General features: G+C 29.5%; 1 protein-coding gene across 1 annotated transcript in view; it reads left to right on the top strand.

Annotated features, from left to right (window-relative positions):
- LOC143245083 (glycogen debranching enzyme) overlaps positions 1-18,099 on the top strand; it is a 90,507-nt gene extending 72,408 nt beyond the window's left edge. Inside the window, 6 exon segments of the mRNA XM_076490929.1 lie at positions 2,665-2,800; positions 3,490-3,602; positions 4,254-4,465; positions 9,083-9,180; positions 11,861-11,948; positions 13,821-18,099. Of these exon segments, the coding sequence (XP_076347044.1) occupies positions 2,665-2,800; positions 3,490-3,602; positions 4,254-4,465; positions 9,083-9,180; positions 11,861-11,948; positions 13,821-14,129 (956 nt within the window). The 3' untranslated portion in view covers positions 14,130-18,099.
- Positions 18,100-20,150: the final 2,051 nt, after the last annotated feature.

Here is a 20,150-nt window from a genome sequence, read left to right as displayed (position 1 = left end):
GAATTTTGAAGACTGAATGTCAAAGTGGTTTTATGGCTACTGTGCTTGACTCTCGTGTAGAAGTATCGCATTCAAATCCCAGTCAAGTCGGGATTTTGTTTTTCTTAGAATATTGTTACAGTGGAAATCTCTTAAAAAATACCAACATGTTTTAAATCAGGTGAGATATTTATTAACATTCAAAGGAAAAATGGCATGCTTACACATCAAGCCACATCAGCTTTCTATTTCAACTTGTAACACCAGTCATGAAAAAAAATTGTAAACTAAAATTATCAATAGACCTGAAAATAGTTCAGGAACAGTTCAAGAAAGAAAATGTCACTTAACAACAAGTAACTTAATGACATGGAAAAAGAAAAGTAGGTAGTAAAAGTCAGGATAACTGAAGTAATTGATTCAGTCAAAGTAACTCTTGAAGCAATAAAGGTGAAGAATACAAATTAATAATGAAAGGCATGAAAACATGTCTTTCCTGTGCATTGAATGAGCACATAAGCTAGTTTATTATAAGAGCTGTTACTTTTAACTCTGAATAAATTGCTGATAATAATGTTGTGGCAAACCCTGATAATATTGCTAAAGTTTATCTTATCTTATCTTTAATTTAAGCCCAAAGTTAGGATATTGTGAAGTAATCAGACATTGCCAAATCAAGGATTACCTATTTAAATACAGTATGCCTTTAGTTAACAATGAAAAATATATTGACAGCAATAAATCATTCATTAAAAAAACTGTAGCTATAACTAAAAAAAAAGGTCACATAATAATGAAATAGTAACAAAAATTAAAACTTCATTATTCAGTAGGCAAGCTTTGCAACACACAATAGTTTTATTTGAATAAATCTGCTAGTGTTACATTCCATCAATTTAACAGAGAAAGACCACTGCCGTTGAGTCTTGTTATGTGAATCATGCACCAAACAGTCATTCTTTCTGGTACTTTTTGGCTATTTTAATTCTGTTTTTGCCTGTGTGGAGAATTGACAGCTGAAAGCAGAACAGAACCATTGTCACTCTATAAAAACTTCCTGAATAATTAGTGACACTTGAATTACAGTAGACCATATTTTTACTGTCAGCCCATCATTATGCTCATGAGTTATGGCATCATTTTAGATTTGTCTTTTCTATGGGTTTATCTCTGATGCTGGACAGTGTAATTGTTGATGGTGATGCTGTCCAACTTCCCTATCTTTTTAAATTTTTGAGTCAGTAGCCTTTTTAATTCTTTTTAAATATTTTATCTGAAGTTTGTACATTGTTTTAATTTGATTTAATTTTACATTTTATAGTAGTTTTACTTTTGCATTTTTTTACCAGTTGTTTGGTGCATATAGCCTGGTTGCTTTGTGCCAATTAATGTCAAACAACCAACCAACTTGAAAAAATAATTGCAAGGCTATCCAGAAATGGCTTTGTAATTACTTTAAATAAATTGCTATTTTCCTGTCCTCAATAATAAGAAAATAACTATAACAATATGACCACATTTTCATTTAAATATATTTTAAGGGAAATTTAAAATAAGGCAGTAGCATTTTTTATCACCTCTGTTTTATGTACTTGAAGCTACAAAAAGTAGATAACTATAATTGTAATAATAACAAAAAATATAAACTATGTAATAACTAACTGTAATTAAAATAAAAAAACTACTTGCATATCTGGTAACCAAAAACAATGTCAAAGAAAAACTTTACAACAAACTCAAAACTACAGTCTTTAAGGTGTTTGTAAAAAGTATCTGTGCATACACAATTGTTTATCATTATGATGTCACTTAAAGGACAGTTTTCAGTATTTCTTTTTCAGTAAAATTATTATATTGTAATTTGCTTATTTTGATACAATACATCAGTAGTATATTATTGTTCTGAATTATAATCAAGTAAGAAGCAAACTTTTTGCATGGAAACAGTGATTTATGTTTTCTGTGTGGCATCACTCTATCAGAAATTTTACTTTCTGTGACCTTTTAGCTTCTTGAATAGATGTCTTCTCGATAGTATGGATGTTTAACATGTTTGTGCTTTTCAAACACTTAGACTAATCAGTGTTTCATTTGTAAGTTTTGTGTATGTTTAGTTTTTGATTTCTTAATTCAGTAAAAGATTTTCATAATTTGCTTTATACCCTGTCTATACAGTATTTATAGTGCAAAATGTTTTTCTTTATAATTATAGAAGTTTATTTCCTATAGTTGTATTTGTTTCTTTCATCAAAGTTAAATTGTCTGATAGCTTATAATCAGTTAAATGTCTTGGACAATAGGAATGACTAAAAATGCTACAAGAAGAAGTAAAATATTGGTCAGTATATCCTTAAATTAACCTTTGTGGGTCCTTTGGTGAAAACAAATTTTAATTTCTTTTTCTTCTAGCACATATATTAGTTTTCCTTTCATTATTGTATTAAAATCCCAGTAAGTTTAATTAAATGTTGATAATCTATTAAGTTTTAGAACTTTAGAAGTAGAAAATAAAAAACAGCTTAGTTGATCAATTTTTCAAGAGAAATATGTGTACTTCATTTTTAAAGCAAATATTTATGGTTATAATAAAAAATCACTACATTCATCGAGTATTCCATTTCTGTATCACTTAACTGTAAAACTATGGAAATTAAAAGTTTAATTAATTGTTGGTATGTTGAATAGGGTTCAATAACAACATTGGAATAGATTTGAAGACAGGGTTTGTTTATGGAGGAAATGAACACAACTGTGGAACATGGATGGATAAGATGGGAAGCTCTGATAAAGCAGGGAACAAAGGAAAACCAGCTACTCCAAGGTAAAGCTGAATATTGGGGAATGTAAACAAGTATCATACCATTACAGTTTAGTGCAATTGTTTTTTGTTTTAATTCTCTTCTTTAAACTTTCCAAACAAAACACAATATTGAAAGATTCATTAGATACAAGCTGTTGTACAGTCCAATTCTTATTTTTCAAATTATTATGATAACGTATTTGTTATGGCATGGCTACAGTAGTTCTTTGTAGTGATGTTTTTGTGATTGTTTATAATGATGTTTAACTCAATATCTAGTATATAAGAATTGAAACAATGTTATTTTATATCTGAAAGTTGGTGTAATTATTGAATTACATAAGCATGTTTTCAAAAATTATGAATCTTGACCATTCACTTTGCTCACCAGCAACTGTAAAATTGTTTTAGTATGTATGTTTATACTGAGGTCCTTACCTTGTGTTTCACAGGGGAAGTAATCTTTAATGATTTAAAATGGTGTTTAACTATTCTTCTATTCTGCAAATTTTCTTTTTACATGCACTCAGAATACTGAGATATTTATTCTGTAATGCTGAAATTCTTGTGACATTATAAAATTAACAACTCAGAATAGCTTTATGATAACAAGTTAATCCCAACTTATTTTGTATGAAACTTTACGTATCAGTATTAAGTTACCAGACTTTAGACAATTCAGTTTTTCCTTTTTCCTTCATTTTTTACAGGGATGGATCAGCCGTAGAACTAGTAGGACTCTGCAAGTCAGCATTGAGGTGGCTCAGTGAAATGCACAAGAAAGGTTTTTACCCTTACAGCTCAGTGGAAAAAACAGAAAATGGTAACAAATATATTTTACAATGCATTAAGAGTGATTGCTACAAGTGAAATAATTTGCACATTTAAAAACTTTTATAGGGATAAAGTATTATCTAAGACAGTGATGTATAATAAACAGTTTAATAGTGAAAAATAAAAATGTGTTTAATACAAAAAAAAACTGTTTCAGCAGATAGCAGTGTGGCACAACAAGGATACATTTGATTGATGTTTGTGTATTGTAATGTTATTTATTAAACTTTATTGATTGAACCAGGGGTTCCTGACTTCTAATATCTCATTTGCTCTAAAATACTTTTATTCAATTAAGATAAAAATAACAGAAAAGAAAATCTAAATGATATAATTCAGTGATCTGTTAAGAAAAAAGGTTCAATTTTTATCAACTTAAGTGAAGAAACAAATTTTGAATGGTAGTAACTGTCTTAGATAACCTTAAATAATGTTTATTCATAAAGTATACACTGATCAGAGTGCATGTAAACAGTTTAATACGTGTAAATGTATATTATTATTTGTATAATATCACTTATGTTTTTTATACTTGTATTATCATTGTATAGTAAAACTGCTTGTAGAATATCATTATGTAGATACCAATCATATTATAGGTTTTGAAATACTAATACATTTTGGATATGTTTAAACACAGAAAAAACTGTTTGTATGACATTTGATGAATGGCAGCAATTGATCCAAGATAATTTTGAGCGTTACTTTTGGATAAATACTACTCCAACTCCAGAATTTGAACCAGCACCTGAACTAATTAACAGACGAGGAATTTACAAAGACAGTCACAATGCAACACAGTTTTGGGGAGATTTCCAGTTTCGTCCAAACTTCACAGTTGCTATGGTTGTGGTGAGTTCACAAACAGGTCTTATATGTGTATGCATCATATAAATATATCTGTACTGCGTGCATCCTGTGAAAATGTGAAATGCTGATGTACTATGCTCTCAACTTGGGCTCATAAACTGTATGTAAACTGTTGTTACTTCTAACAAAGTTTTGAGGACTTGCAAATGTTTAACACATCATTTAATGAAATAGCACCTGCTATCCAGTTTGTAATAATACTTGCACTAATCAATTAATACCTTCCATACTGGACTTTATTGTGGATGAGTGAGTAAGCAGGTGACTAACCAAAGTAGCTTATCTAGGACTCATGCATAATATTTTACCTATTGAAAGTTTGTCCTAAGGCAAAACAATAATGAAAGTAGCATCTTAGAAATATGGTGCAGACCACACCAGTAGGATAATCAAACTAGGCTTAATAACAAACTTTGCTATTATATCATTAAAAGAAATAATTCTTTAGACAGTCAGTAGCAATGGAATGAAAACTGCTATATAAATCTAATTACAATGTCAGTTTTTTGCAATAATACTGTACCTCCTTCAAGTTCAGATATGATTATCACAGTATAATGTACTACAGTTTTAACTTGTTTTGAATACTTTTCTGTAATATCTCTTTTCACTTGATGTGAATAGAACAGTACTAACTTTTCCTCATTAGGTTTGAATATAAATGCTTTAATAATTATTTGCATGTCCAACAACTTGTGGATTTGTACTTGTCTTTTAATGTTGATATCCAAATACAAGAAATTTCCTTTACATGGAAAAATTTGGTTAAAAAAAAAGAATTTGGGACAAGTAACAATGTAACATGTACCAATTATTTTACAAAGAGACTTTTTCTGTAACGTTACTGGGCTGATGGTAATGTAACTTAAGACGTACGTGAAACACAATAATTTTTTTCCAGTTGCTGATCCATTTTTTCCTTCCCACTCAGTGTCTAAAATTCAGTAATACCTGTAACTAACACACAATTATTGTATTTCCTAAACTTTTGGGAACACTAAGAATCAAGTGTTTGAAATCTATATACTTGTTAAACTCTTACTGTCTTCCATTAGCTCATTGGTAATCTCAGTGTCTTATATCACAAAAATTAAAGGTCCAATCACTGCAGAAGACAGAGCATGTATAACCCATTGTGCATATTTTTTTCTTAATCCTTGTTTCTTGTTATGATACTGCTAGTTAAAAAGATAAGTGTTTATTTAAAATATACATTTAAGAACATAAAATAGTAACCTGCACAAAGCAAACAATGTTTTATGGTATTATGAGTTGGCTGGCTTTCTAACTAAAACTTAAGTACCTTAAAATGATAACTGTATCTGTTTGATTTTAACTTGGTCATAATTGCTTTGAATCTGCAGGAAAATTAAAATTTCAGCTGAAAATGAGGTGACATCACAGGTTATGTGGTAAATTAAACCTTTATCTTTGCATTTGTTATAAATGGTGTAATAGCAACTGTTAGAGAGAATTACAAGTGACTTGTGAAGGAGAGGATGTGGTTGGAGGTTGTGGTAAGTGGGTTTGACTTTCTAGTTTTATCTCTGTAAACAAAGATTGAAAGTTATAAAAAATTAAACTAGACCTTAGTAATATCTATACTCTCACCAGTAATAAACTGTGTTATAACACTAAATTTGTTACATTAGTAATATCTATACTCTCACCAGTAATAAACTGTGTTATAACACTAAATTTGTTACATTAGTAATATCTATACTCTCACCAGTAATAAACTGTGTTATAACACTAAATTTGTTACATTAGTAATATCTACACTCTCACCAGTAATAAACTGTGTTATAACACTAAATTTGTTACATTAGTAATATCTATATTCTCACCAGTAATAAACTGTTATAACACTAAATTTGTTGCATTAGTAATATCTATACTCTCACCAGTAATAAACTGTGTTATAACACTAAATTTATTGCATTAGTAATATCTATACTCTCACCAGTAATAAACTGTGTTATAACACTAAATTTGTTGCATTAGTAATATCTATACTCTCACCAGTAATAAACTGTGTTATAACACTAAATTTGTTACATTAGTAATATCTATACTCTCACCAGTAATAAACTGTGTTATAACACTAAATTTGTTGCATTAGTAATATCTATACTCTCACCAGTAATAAACTGTGTTATAACACTAAATTTGTTACATTAGTAATATCTATACTCTCACCAGTAATAAACTGTGTTATAACACTAAATTTGTTACATTAGTAATATCTATATTCTCACCAGTAATAAACTGTTATAACACTAAATTTGTTGCATTAGTAATATCTATACTCTCACCAGTAATAAACTGTGTTATAACACTAAATTTGTTATTTTTCTTTGATTGAATACTAAACAATTTCATTTTACAGCTGGCATGGCATGGCCAGTTGGGTTAAGGAGTTCGACTCGTAACCCAAAGGTCGGGGGTTCAAATCTCCATTGCACCAAACATGCTCGCCCTTCCATCCATGGGTCCATTATAATGTGATGGTCAATCCCACTATTCATTGATAAAAGAGTAGCCCAAGAGTTGGCAGTGGGTGGTGACTACTAGCTGCCTTCCCTCTAGTCTTACACTGCTAAATTAGGGATGGCTAGTACAGATAGCCCTCTAATAGCTTTATGCAAAATTAGAACAAACAAACACTACAGCGTTTTTTAAGAGTCTTCCACTAAAACAGAAACTGTAAAACAAAAATGTTATGAGGTCAGGTATTACTAATATTAGAATGACTTGTATGCACTAATGTGCTACAGAAATTTAAAAAATTGAGAATCTAAATATTTCCTTTTAAGAATAAGAAATTAAATCATAGTAACACTAAAATATGATGTATTAATAATGTTTAATTAGATTTTCAATATAACAAAAATGGTGGAATGCACTTTTTTACTTACCCATATTGATAGATTTAATGAAAAATTGTTATAATGTGCATTATAATGTGATGGTCAATCCCACTATTCATTAATAAAAGAGTAGCCCAAGAGTTGGCAGTGGGTGGTGATAACTAGCTGCCTTCCATCTAGTCTTACACTGCAAAATTAGAGACAACTAGCACAAGTAGACCTTGTAGCTTTGTGCAAAATTCAAAACAAATAAATCAATTCAAGTTTTAGGTGTTCTTATACTTCTAAAGGATATCAGACTCGTTTCAAACCTTTGAATAAAATGAACAGTAAACCTCTAATAGTATGTTTCAAAGCATACAACTAATATAGTGTTATATTTTAGAACAAAAGTATTTGTAGTTAAGATATAGTGACTTTTATTTTACAAATTACCTAATTTTTTGGCTTTTCAAAATCATTGGCTTACGTTTTGTAAAGTTAGACTTCAAAACATGTATTTGAGCTAAATGAAAGAGAATATGGTATTATTATGATTATTAACAAAATTCCTATGGTAGATATTGTACATTTATGGAAGTTCGTTGAACATAAAAACTGATGCCAAACAAGTAATTATTCTTTTTAGATGTTACCATATTTTGTGTCAAACCTGTGTTCAGCCTTAAGCTACTTGCACTGTCTTGTATTTTTATGCCCTTCCAAATGTTGAAATAGTTATGGTCTATGTTGCAATTAAGATGGATAATCTACATATGGACAAATCATATACAACATATTTCTTTTAAGATGTATTTATACCAGTAGAGCAGCTTGAAATTCAACAAAGTTCAGACGATAATGGTATTTCAGTCAAGTTGCATTCTTATCTAATGGCATTAAATTAAATATTTTATCACTAAGACATGTTCTTTCTAAAAGTTCCTTTAAAACTAAAAACTTCTCTGGCATTATTGATATTATGAGTGCTCATCCAACAATCAAAGATTTAATTAGTTGTACCTGTTTATGCACTTATTAACAACTTAATACTTTATAACACCTGTTTTGAGTCGTATTTTTTTTTCCACTTGTGAGCAGAATTCTCTGAATTCAATGAGAATTTTGTGAACAAAATTTTAGAAATTACCAAGCAAGACAATCTGAAACTCAGATAAAAAAAAAACATGGGCATGTATGATATTTAAAACATAAAAATGTGACATTTTATGACATAAAAAGTACTCTGAAAATTTGATTTAAAAAAATTGTTTTGATGTTTACAACATCATAAGAAAATTGATTTAAAAGTTTTGCAACAGAAAAAGTTTTTTGTTAAATTATAACAACATATACAGCAATTAATACGCATCCATACAAGTTGCTCTTACTAGGCCTTACACCTACACACATAATTGTTTTTATGTATTTTAATCTATTCGTTATATTCATACATAATGAATTGGCAGACATCCATTTTACCAAATACTACTAAGTACTAGTAGATAATGTCAGAAGTCTACAAAATATATAGAGTTGGTATTTTAAACACAGTCTAAAACTACAGACTATCAAATTCATATTGGAAAAGTTGTTAAAACATTTTCAATAATAGCACCTTCATGGACATACATGAAACAAAATGGCACCACTAAGTACAATCCCAATGGATGCACATCCCTTTTCCTGAGTTATATTTTAAAATGTTTGTAGATTGTGATGCACATATTTGTTGTTCTTGACCAACCAGGCTCCTGAACTCTTCATACCACACCATGCTTCCACAGCTTTAGAAAATGCTAGGAAGATACTACTTGGTCCTTTGGGAATGAAGACTTTGGACCCAGCGTAGGTTGAGCTGTCATTTATTTGTGTATAGAGTTAAGTCATTTTCATACAATAAGATTGCCACAGGTATGAATAATTTTGAAAAAAGAACCTCCTCACTTAATTTTTAGAAGACTTGCATGATTCTGCTAGTTGTTGTCTTAAAGGTTAATCAGTTCTTCACACAATAATTAAATACATTTAATTATGGAACTTAAAGTACCTTCAACATATTATATATGCAAAAAATATAGCTGGTATGGGTAGAGAAAGCACTATGTAGAGGAGAGAACAACGTTTCAACCTTCTTCAGTCATTGACAGATTCACAGAGAAAGAAAGAGGTAACTGACCAACAGCTGACAATATGGTTGAAGGAGTGTAGGAATGTAGAGGGTGTGCTTAGATGTTGGATTATATTTATTAATATAGGTTCAACAACCACAACTATATACAAACAAATGGCTTAAGCTTGGGCAATCCAGTACCACAAGTAATAGCCAATATTTTTATGGCACAAGTTGAAACACAAGTAATTATCACAGCATTACATCCACCACTGTACTGGTGCAGATATGTAGACAACACGATTGTGGGATTCACATCTACAGAACACACACTTAATTTTTTCAATCACATTAACTATATACATCCCAACATTAACTTCACATGTGAACAGAAAGAAAGCAATCAAATATCATTTCTTAACCTCAGTTACAAGAACTGATACACAATTTAAAACAGGAATCCACCAAAAAATCACCCATATTGGACTATACATACATTCCTTGGTACTCAGCAAATGAAACAAAATCAAAACTCAACATACTAAGAACCAAATAAACACAGCCATAAAACTATGCTCACCAGATAAAATTAATGATGAATTAGACAAAATAAAACAATACTTCATCAACATCAATAAGTTTCCTCCACAAACCATAGAAAACATTATATGCACACACCTAGACAAAAAGCAAAATCAACTAACAAAGTAAATATATCTCACGAATAAAAAAATCACAAAACCATATATTCCCAATATCAGCAAAAAAATAACCAACATTTGGCAAAAACTAGCAACAAAATATGACATTCCAATTAATACCAAATTTATTCAAAAATCAGGCACAAAACTGAGGTCTATACTATGTAAAAATTACACTGACAAACACCACACCAACATTATTTATAAAATACAATGTGATAACTGCCACGACTTCTATATTGGAGAAACGAGTAGAAAAATGGAAACCAGATTCACAGAACACAAAAAGTTACCTTCACACGTTTTTGAACACTGCAAATCAAATAAACACAACATAACCATATAAAACACTCAAATACTAAATAAAGAGACAAACATAAACAAATTTGAAATTAAAGAAGCCTTATACAACAACTCCAACCCAAAATAAACCAATACAAAGGAACACCTTTATACCTATATTATTAAATATATCCAACATCTAAGCATGCCCTCTACATTCCCACACTCAATTACACAACCCCCTTCAAACATGTGGTCAGCTATCAGTCAGTAACCCTTTCTTTGTGAACCTGACGATGACTGAAGAAGGTCGAAACGTTGTTCGCTCTTCAATGTAAAATATTTTCTCAACCCAAACGAGCCATTTTGCATGTATAAATTTTATTTATTTCCTTATTTTCATGAAGTTTACAAAATTGATAAAATTGAAACAACCCATACAGAGATACAGTAGTCAAATCAACAAATATATGTAATTTATTCCTAAAAGAATATTTGGTAATTACCTGAAGGATATAAATATTTTGTATGTGAAATTTGAAAATGTTCTGATGCATAAAAGTATTTTTAATGTTACAATCAAAATTACTGCATGTTTGATAGTCATCATCCTGAAGGAAGAAATTTACAAGAAAATCTTTTAAGTAAAAAAAAAATCTTAACACTTAATTTTAAAACCTGATATTCTGTTTTAGAAAGCCTTTTATTGTTTACCAATAACATGCAAAATTTTGTAAAGATATACTTACATTATCAAATATCATAGTATTATTATTTTCATGATTACAAGCTTGGTGGATTACACCCAACCCATTATGGAAGGATTAAAGTAACCCAAGAGTTGGTAAAGAGTACTGTTCACTAGTCGCATTCTTTCTAGTCCTTTTAGAGTAGGATTTGGGCAGAATAGTGCACCTAGCCCTTGTGCAGCTTTGTACAATTATCTGAAACAACCAATTGTTTATTTTAGAGTTAACTAAATGGAACTTGGAGTTGCTTTTCATACTTTAAACATGTTTTGCAATGCTGACATTTGTTAAGACAAGCTTCTGTTAGGTTACTCGATCCTGATAGTTCAAAGGTATCATTTCAGAATCATCTTTAGAAAAAGAACCAGATTTCAACTTAATTTCACTCACTTTAAAAAATAATAATTATTGATGAATTTAATTGTCTGTGTTTCATAGTTCTTGAAATACAGCCTGTAGAACTGGCCTTATTTGGATTTTATCTAATAAAGGTTTTGTTTTTCAAACTAACTTATTATTCATGCATCTTCTAGTGATTGGGCTTATTTGGATTTTATCTAATAAAGGTTTTGTTTTTCAAACTAACTTATTATTCATGCATCTTCTAGTGATTGGGCTTATTTGGATTTTATCTAGTAAAGGTTTTGTTTTTCAAACTAACTTATTATTCATGCATCTTCTAGTGATTGGGCTTATCGTGGATTTTATGACAATACAAATGATTCTGCTGATGGGAAAGTGGCTCGAGGATGGAATTACCACCAAGGGCCTGTAAGTATATAGTAAATATGGGATGAAATGATGAACATACAAAGAAAAACAGTAAATTACAATTTATATCAATCTCATGAACATTTTACATTTAATATAGCAAAAAATTGGAAACCATTGAAGTGTTGAAAGTTATTTAACTTTGAGTATCAAAATATTTACTCTTAGGTTATGACCTATGCATGTTATTAATGTGTATTAAAACCATTAAAGGTATACTTACATATTGTGCTGCCATTTAAATTACTATAGAAAGTTTTATGTGGTCAGTCATACGTATCATTAATTGCCTAAAACTGAGATGCTCTAATAACAGCTGTGTGCAAAATTTGTAAGTAAATGTAATTAAGTTTTTAAAATTTGTTGTTATTGTGCTGATTTAAAGGCTATAAGTATTGTAAGCTTTATTGAAAAGAAATATCTTTATGATTGTGATGTGGTAGATTACCATGTTTCTTAGCTTAGCTCTAAATATGGTGTTAGCTATTTTTACTGACTTTGTAACCTCTATATAACCATTCAGCTATATATTTTATAACTTTGAATCTATTAAATGTATCTTCATGAAATTTGACAAGCTTTTGGTAAAGGTTATAAGTCTGTTTTAAACAACAAATTATTTTAATAAAGTGTTTTACTAAATCTTAGTCTATGAATTCATAGAGTCAGTCTGACTCAGAACTGACTAGTCTGAGTGCAAGGTGATTTTCATGTTAAGATTAAAACTTCTTTTTCATTTTACAGTTTTTGTTTTTCGTTTTTCATAATCTTGTAAGTGAATATTAAAAGTACTTATCAGTAAGACTGTTTTCTCTATCCTAACACTAACAGTTCTTAAATTGGCAGTCTAGAGGAAAATGAAAAGTTGAAAAATGTAAAATAAATGTATTCCAGATAAAAATAAGGAAAGCTTAAAGTTTATGTGAAACGTTATTTATAGTATCTGTTGACTTTATATGTTCCAGCATTTTTTTTATCCTTTTAGTATGGTGTGCAAAACATGTTTAGTGTTTCCTGTATTCTCCAGTTATGTAATGTAAGCATTTCATATTCATCTAGAACCTTTAAAATTTTCAACTAGACATGTTCATATCCTTGTTGTACAGTTTTAGCTGTAGAATGATGGCCACAGATTGTGACTAGATTACCTATAGATCTGGATCTGTGACTATTGGTGTACATATTGCTATATAGTAGGGAAGTTATCCAAATTAAAGTAGTTAAGTTTTATACTGGCAGGTCAGGTGAAGCCTTGAAGTTATATTCTCCCTTATTTAGATACTTGAATGACCAAATGTTGTGGATAGCCCCTGTTTCGTAAGAGGGTTGATGTTTTCTTTGTATGTAACATTGTGCTATCTCACTCTAAAACAAAATCTCTTAAGAATAAAATAGAAAACTAAAACATCTTTGTTACATAGAACCACAGTATATCATCCAGTGCACTAAATCACGTTTGATTCTTTTTTTGTTGTTGTTGTTTCAAGTGTAAAGTTATAGAAATTCAGTTTAACTCAGTACTACATCATCTGTCATTTCTGAAGCTATTACTCTTATCTCAGAGACTGTAAGTACAATTGAGAATACCACATGGACACTGGTTAAAGTTAAGTTTATACTTTCAGCCCCTATGTTTATCTGCAGTAAAGAAAAGTAATATACAAATAAATGTCATATTTCATTCACTAAGAGAGAAATCAGACCTATGAACCTTATCTCTAATATGATCTTAAACATTTTGATAAAAGTTCAGAAAAAAAATGACATTTATACTCCAGCTAAATGTAAAAGAATGTTTTTATTTAAATCAAATTTTGTTCTTGCAACAGTTTTAGGGTTAATATACATAATGATTTTTTTTTTTTTTTTAAGGAGTGGTTATGGCCAATAGGATATTTTCTTCGTGCCAAATTGCACTTTGCATTAGCTGTGGGTGGAAAATTGGAGTTAGAAAAAGCAATCAAGTTTGTCAAATCCATTTTGTCAAATCACTTCCAAGAAATTCAGATTAGCAAATGGAAAGGTCTACCAGAATTGACCAATAAAGATGGAGCATTCTGTCCAGGTAGCTGCCCCATTCAAGCTTGGAGTCATGCCTGTCTTTTGGATGTTCTGTATGACCTTGACAAGATCTATGCCCCTCTAATTGGTCCTAAGCTGGTTAATGGCAGTGTTAACTAAGTTTGTAGTTAGTAAACCAAAAACAAGGTTAACATCCTTGCAGATAAATTTTAAATAAAGTAGTTTTTCTTATCACTGTGATCCTTTTTATTCTTAATGTAGTGGCCAGTTACACTTTGTTTTTAGTAAAATAGTTCAGGTTGTAATTTTTCCTATCTAATTCCAAATCCAGATATTATTGAAGAAAGCTTTTGGATAAATTCTTTTGTGTTGCTTGAATTTCATTACAAATAAAAAGTGCATTGGATAAATTTAAAAGTTTTTCATGGATAAAATTTATCTGGATTGTTTTATTTGTTTTGGACAGAAATACTCGATTTTAGAATTTTATCAAAAATTGTGGATTTGAAAAGAATAACAATAATTATGAATATAAAAATATTGTTAAATGATAAATTAGCCTTTTTTGTGTTGATTTAAATTAACGTATAATACTTGTATTTTTTAATTGAAATATTTGAGGATTTCTGTGGAAAGTGTTATGAGGTTCTGTATGAAACCTCAACTAATCTCCCATAAGAAACTGTGCTGTTATTCAAAAGTACAAGAGACTTAGATTTTCCCTTTCTTGTTTTTGTATCAAATAAGAATTACCTGGCAGGAACTAAGGTATATATACCCTTCTAAAAGAATAATTGTGTGTAAATTCAAAAACTGTGAAAAGCAAAATTATATGCTTATACATAATGTTTTTTATCATACATCTTCCATATTATTTCTTTGAATATGTACTTCAGCAACACTGTTTTTTATTATTGGTAACTATTTTCAAAATACAATTAATGTTGAAAAGTATCAGATATGAAAAGCTTATTTGATTCTGGCATGAGAGTGTTATTCTGGTGTCATAGTTTATTTTTGTTACTATTTACAGATTAATTGTATATTGTCTCTGTTTTATTATTTCAGTTTGACCCTGTTGCATGATATACATGTGAAGATATAGTTTTGTATATTGATATCCCAACATACTACTATATTCACTTTTAAATTTGAAGTTCACTATAAAAGCATTAAGTTGTGTGGAATTAGCTTTGTTCAAGAATTAACTATGAGACTTAAAATGTTAAATTGTATAAAAAATGAATTAAAGACAATACATGCATAATAGAAAATTATCTAATCACCAAGATTATATATAATTCTCTTAAACTCAGTTTTTCTGGTCACGTGATTATCAACTGTTATGAATTGTATTAAAAGTTTTAGTATAAAAGTAAAATATCTTAAGAGCTTATGAGGAATTCTCCATAAGCCTGTCATTCTACAGAAGTTTTAAGTAGACTATTGCAATTCATATTTAAGTGTTTAATAGACCTCATTCACTTGTTTATGTTTCCAGTTAGGGAAGAATCTTTGTTAGCTTAGCTCTTCCTCTGGTATTAAATAATAAAACCTTTACTATCAAAATGTTATCTTTAAACAAAATCAAAAAAAGTCTAATGAAGCTTGTTGAATAGTAAGTAGTTATAGGATGTGAAAATCTAAACATATTCATTTTTGTAGGAGAAAAATTTGAAGGAATGTTCCATAGATCATATCTTCAATTGGAAAATTTATAAAATATGCATGCTTTTATGTTATTTTGAGATTAAGATTGAAATTGAACACAGTTTTGTCACAAGTTGTAAAATGCACTATGTTGTACAAGATATTCAGTTTTCTTTTATTAGTATTTCATCCAACCAAAAATAATATAATCAATCAAAACAGAAAAAAGTTTTAACTATTAGAAAGGTTATGCTTGCATATAACATTTACTCTGCATTGGTCTTTTAAATGTCTAACCATATGTAGTTTAATAGTTTTTTTTTAAAAGCTATAAATATGTTAAGTCAAATACATATTGAATATTTTGAATATTTCTCTTTTATTTCTAAATGGTTTACAATTCATATCCAAGACCCCACAAGAATATTTAAAATACATTGACTTTTTTTTTTCCTGGAGGTGGGGGGTTGAGGTGGAATTTAAAAGGTAAGTTTTGACTTTTGTGGCCTTTGCATGATAGTGTTTATATATTGCAGTCATGTTATTTGTAAAAGAAAAAAAGAAAGACTACATGCAATCTTTTTTAGTTATTTTTTGCCCAAAAAGTAAGGTTATTGTGTTTTGTAATTTGCAGATTTTATTGGCTTTAAAAAAAAAACTCTAATGTGATTATTTGATGGGTTGATACGTTCTCATTTGCATCATTATTTTTGTGTAAGATGCAAACTGACTGTGAGAAAAAAGAAAGTTTTCATGTTCGAACAGATCCAGGTTAAAAATACTGAACAAATACCATTAATGCTGATGGAAGTTATTTAAGTGGACAATAATGAACTGTAGTCTGAACAAGAAGTTGATTTATTATGAAGCTAAGGGTTTTCTTTTTAGTAATTCAAAGCATCATGGAGTAATAAGACAAACTGAAATGATTTAATGTATTAGATCAAAATATTTCTGAATACTTGCAGTTTAACTCTTGGTTTTGTTTTCACTCTGTAGAAATTCTACTGACATTTCCAGAATATTTAAACTTTGTTTTGTTGGCTTTATTTATTATTATTCATTAATATGCAATTGATAGAATGGTGCATTTGAAGAATTTCCACAGATATTAAAAAATGTTTTTATTTTTATAAATTCATTGTTTGCCAAGATAATTTTAAGATTTGGAGCAAAAGTATGAAAAAATGTATTTTGATATATTGAACATTAAAAAAATTTGCCAAGCATTTATATTATGGCAAGAGTAGGTGGTTTGTGTTTGTAATCTCATTATTTTTTTTTAGGTCAAGCCAAATGAAGCATATACATATATATAAAAAGATACAGGTGTTTTATATACTGGGTGGTGTCTGTAGTTTGTGATAAGTGAATAAGTATGACTTGACTATTGTATGACCAAAATGACTGATGGTCTGATTTGACAAATGGCTTATTAAGCAAATATCTTTCAAATAAAAAGTAAAATATTTGGGACATAAGATTAATACATAGTTACTATTCCTTGTGACATATATTATTGTGCTCATATAAAGGGAAAAACAAAACGTTGAAGAGTGAATTTGGGAACCAGAAGCTTTTCTCTATATGGTGTACAAATGTAATATTGTGTTAAATCATTAACAATCCTATAAACCAATCTAAACATTACTCTCCAGAGTTTTTATTCCCATTTTAGCCTGTATTAATACTGTAACGAGTAATTATTGTATTGTATTTCAAATAAATCTAAAGATTTTCATTTCAATTATTTTAGGAACCTCCTTTTTTAAGTTCTGATTTATCTTTTAATATAACATATTAAGGGATTCTATGTGAAGGTCTACAAATATTTGCTGCATCGAAAAGTTCATGAGTATAATGTAACTAAAATATGAAATCAGAAGTTTGCAATTTTACTTACCAAATTTTGTTCAGGAAGTAGTTATTTCAAAGTAATAATGATTCATAAAGGTAAATATAATTTGTGTTTGTCAATATTTAAGCATTTCCTCTCGCTCATAAAGTTCCAGCCGAAGTCCTTATTGCGTCCTAATATTTTTTCGACTCGTATACAATAAACTAGTGGCAGTAGTGTTACATCAAAAGCTTGACAGAATATGTTACAAGATTAATTGTTATTGCTTATTTAAATTTTTAAATCTTTTTTAATTTCTTTCTTTTATGAAACTGCATTTTTGATGTTTAAAAAAATAAACATTTTATGTAGTTGATTAAAATCCAATCCTAATTTTATTGAAAACTTAAGAGATGAGATACAACTGACATGAGTGTTCAAATTGTTGAGGCTGCAATGTTTTTATTTCCTGGCATGTCAGTCTAAAATCTGTGTGTTGTGTAAGAGCTTCTGAAATATTACAGCCTATGTAATTAACTCTGAGTAGATCATGTTTAATGTGCCTCTGTGGAATTCTTTTTTTCTGTGATGTTTCAATTCAAAGAACGGACACGCAATAAACTGATGTTTTAAACGTACAAAGTGTGTCTTGTCAGATTTTGTTGTCTTGCATATATATATATATATGTGTGTGTGTGTGTGTGTGCTCATTTATTTAAAGCAATTATATTAGATTTCTTTAAACCAAAAGTAAAATGGAAAATAAAATATATGAAGTAAGGCCTAATACATTATTTGATTTGCCGCAGTTATTTAAAGTTCATCAGCACAATCTGGGACAGAAAACCAATGAAAAATAGTTAACCTTATGGCAATGTGTATATAAACCTTATAGGGCTTAAAGAGTTCTTTCAACTCACCATCTAGTAAGTTAAATTAATTTCAAAAACACCACAAGTATTTATGTAGAAAAAACGCAACACTGTGCGAAATAGGTTTTAATCAAAGTAATTCAGTACTTTTAACAATTACTTTGCTTATTTATGAAATATATTCAAATTTTATTAGCAAATGTACTTAAGTAGAATATAAACTCCGCTTTTATCAGCAGCGACCGGAAGTAAAGGAATTCTTGAAATGTTGAAAGAAAATGGAATACATTCTTATTTTAGAAAATAATAAAAATTTTGCTTAATATACTATGACACAATACATTTTAACCGGTACAACTTTATCAGAATTTTTGATTTATTATAACGAAAATCTTAATTTATGTTGTAACTAAAATAAGTGTAGAAAGTTACGTAATGATAAAAGAAACGATTATGCCAGAATATACAATTATTTGTAATATAAAAATGTAAACACGTCACATTTTTCAGTAAATAAATAAATAAATTAGTTTTAATTCTTCAGTTACTCCTATATGTTAAACCTTTTTAAATTCATCACCGATTAGTCAGTTTATCGCTTCATGTCTCTTTTTGTGTATTTGTGTGTGTATATATATACATATATATTCATTACAGTTTTATACACTAATAGCTAGCTTGAAGCACACTACCTCCTGCTCTTGTGCAAATTACGCAGGTAACTTTTTCTGTTTATGAACACACAAAGGTTTTGATAACCATTTATAATTTTGTACTGGTACCCAATCAAACTCAACCAAGCTTTCAAGTATCACGAAATAGGTAATCACCAATAGAATTCAGTTAAACGTTTTCAACTGAAAATGTCATGAGCCAGGACTAATATAACATTAGTTTTGATACTACAATTTACACTTGGTCAAAACAAAACTCCATCACTAAACGTGGACAGCTACGCAAACTTCTGGTGAATGGGGAGGAGCCAGTAACTCACAAAATAACCTTGCAAAGCCCTTCTCGCTGAGTTTTGAGCTTCTAACCATCATTCAGTTGTGCATTAATCTACTAATACCAGTCTTCATAACCATGTTATTCGAGCAGTTATCATATGATATTCTCTTGGCATATTTTATAATGAAACTATACTAAAGTAACAGTTCGGAGAGTAATACCCTTTCAGTCCTCTCAATCTTGTGATGAACAAGCTGTTTTAACTTCAAATAATCAAGCAATAACTATACAATGTAGTGCATATATTATACAGTAAACGCCATTCGATAGCTTTAAAATGCAGAGATCACCACCTCCTTTCATAGACTTCTTAATTACATAGTCTGTCTGGGCTGCCTGTTTTTCTCTTCTTTTTTTTTTCTGAGTAGCACTCACTGTACAGTGTTAACGTCAGTATCTCTACTCTAATGTGGCCAATATAACAACCTTTTAACATTATCATAAGTGCATGTAAGAATCTCATGTCTTAACTGTTTAACTTTTAGCTGTTTACATCTGTGCTACATTTCTCAATCTGAGCTTATACCTTATCCTGCTGTATGACAAGGAGTGCCAGTAATAAGTCTTGGTCATTCAGTTTCTCTTCCAAAAATGCCTGAAGCATTAAACCTGAAATATAGGTGTTTCCTTCAGTATGGCTTAACATTGCTATGGTAGAAATAGTTTAATACCCAAATAGTGACAAGGGTCTGGACGCTCGATAAATGAATAGGATCTCTTCGAATAGTAAGACAATTAGTTGATGTTTCTATGTTGTAGCCCAAGCAATACTGTACAGCGAAATCTTGTTCATATTGTGTTTTTATCTAA

This window comes from Tachypleus tridentatus, chromosome 2 (assembly GCF_004210375.1).
Source record: "Tachypleus tridentatus isolate NWPU-2018 chromosome 2, ASM421037v1, whole genome shotgun sequence".
Taxonomy (NCBI): domain Eukaryota; kingdom Metazoa; phylum Arthropoda; class Merostomata; order Xiphosura; family Limulidae; genus Tachypleus; species Tachypleus tridentatus.
Note: the sequence above shows the minus strand (reverse complement) of the source record. Positions and strands in the feature narration are given on the sequence as shown.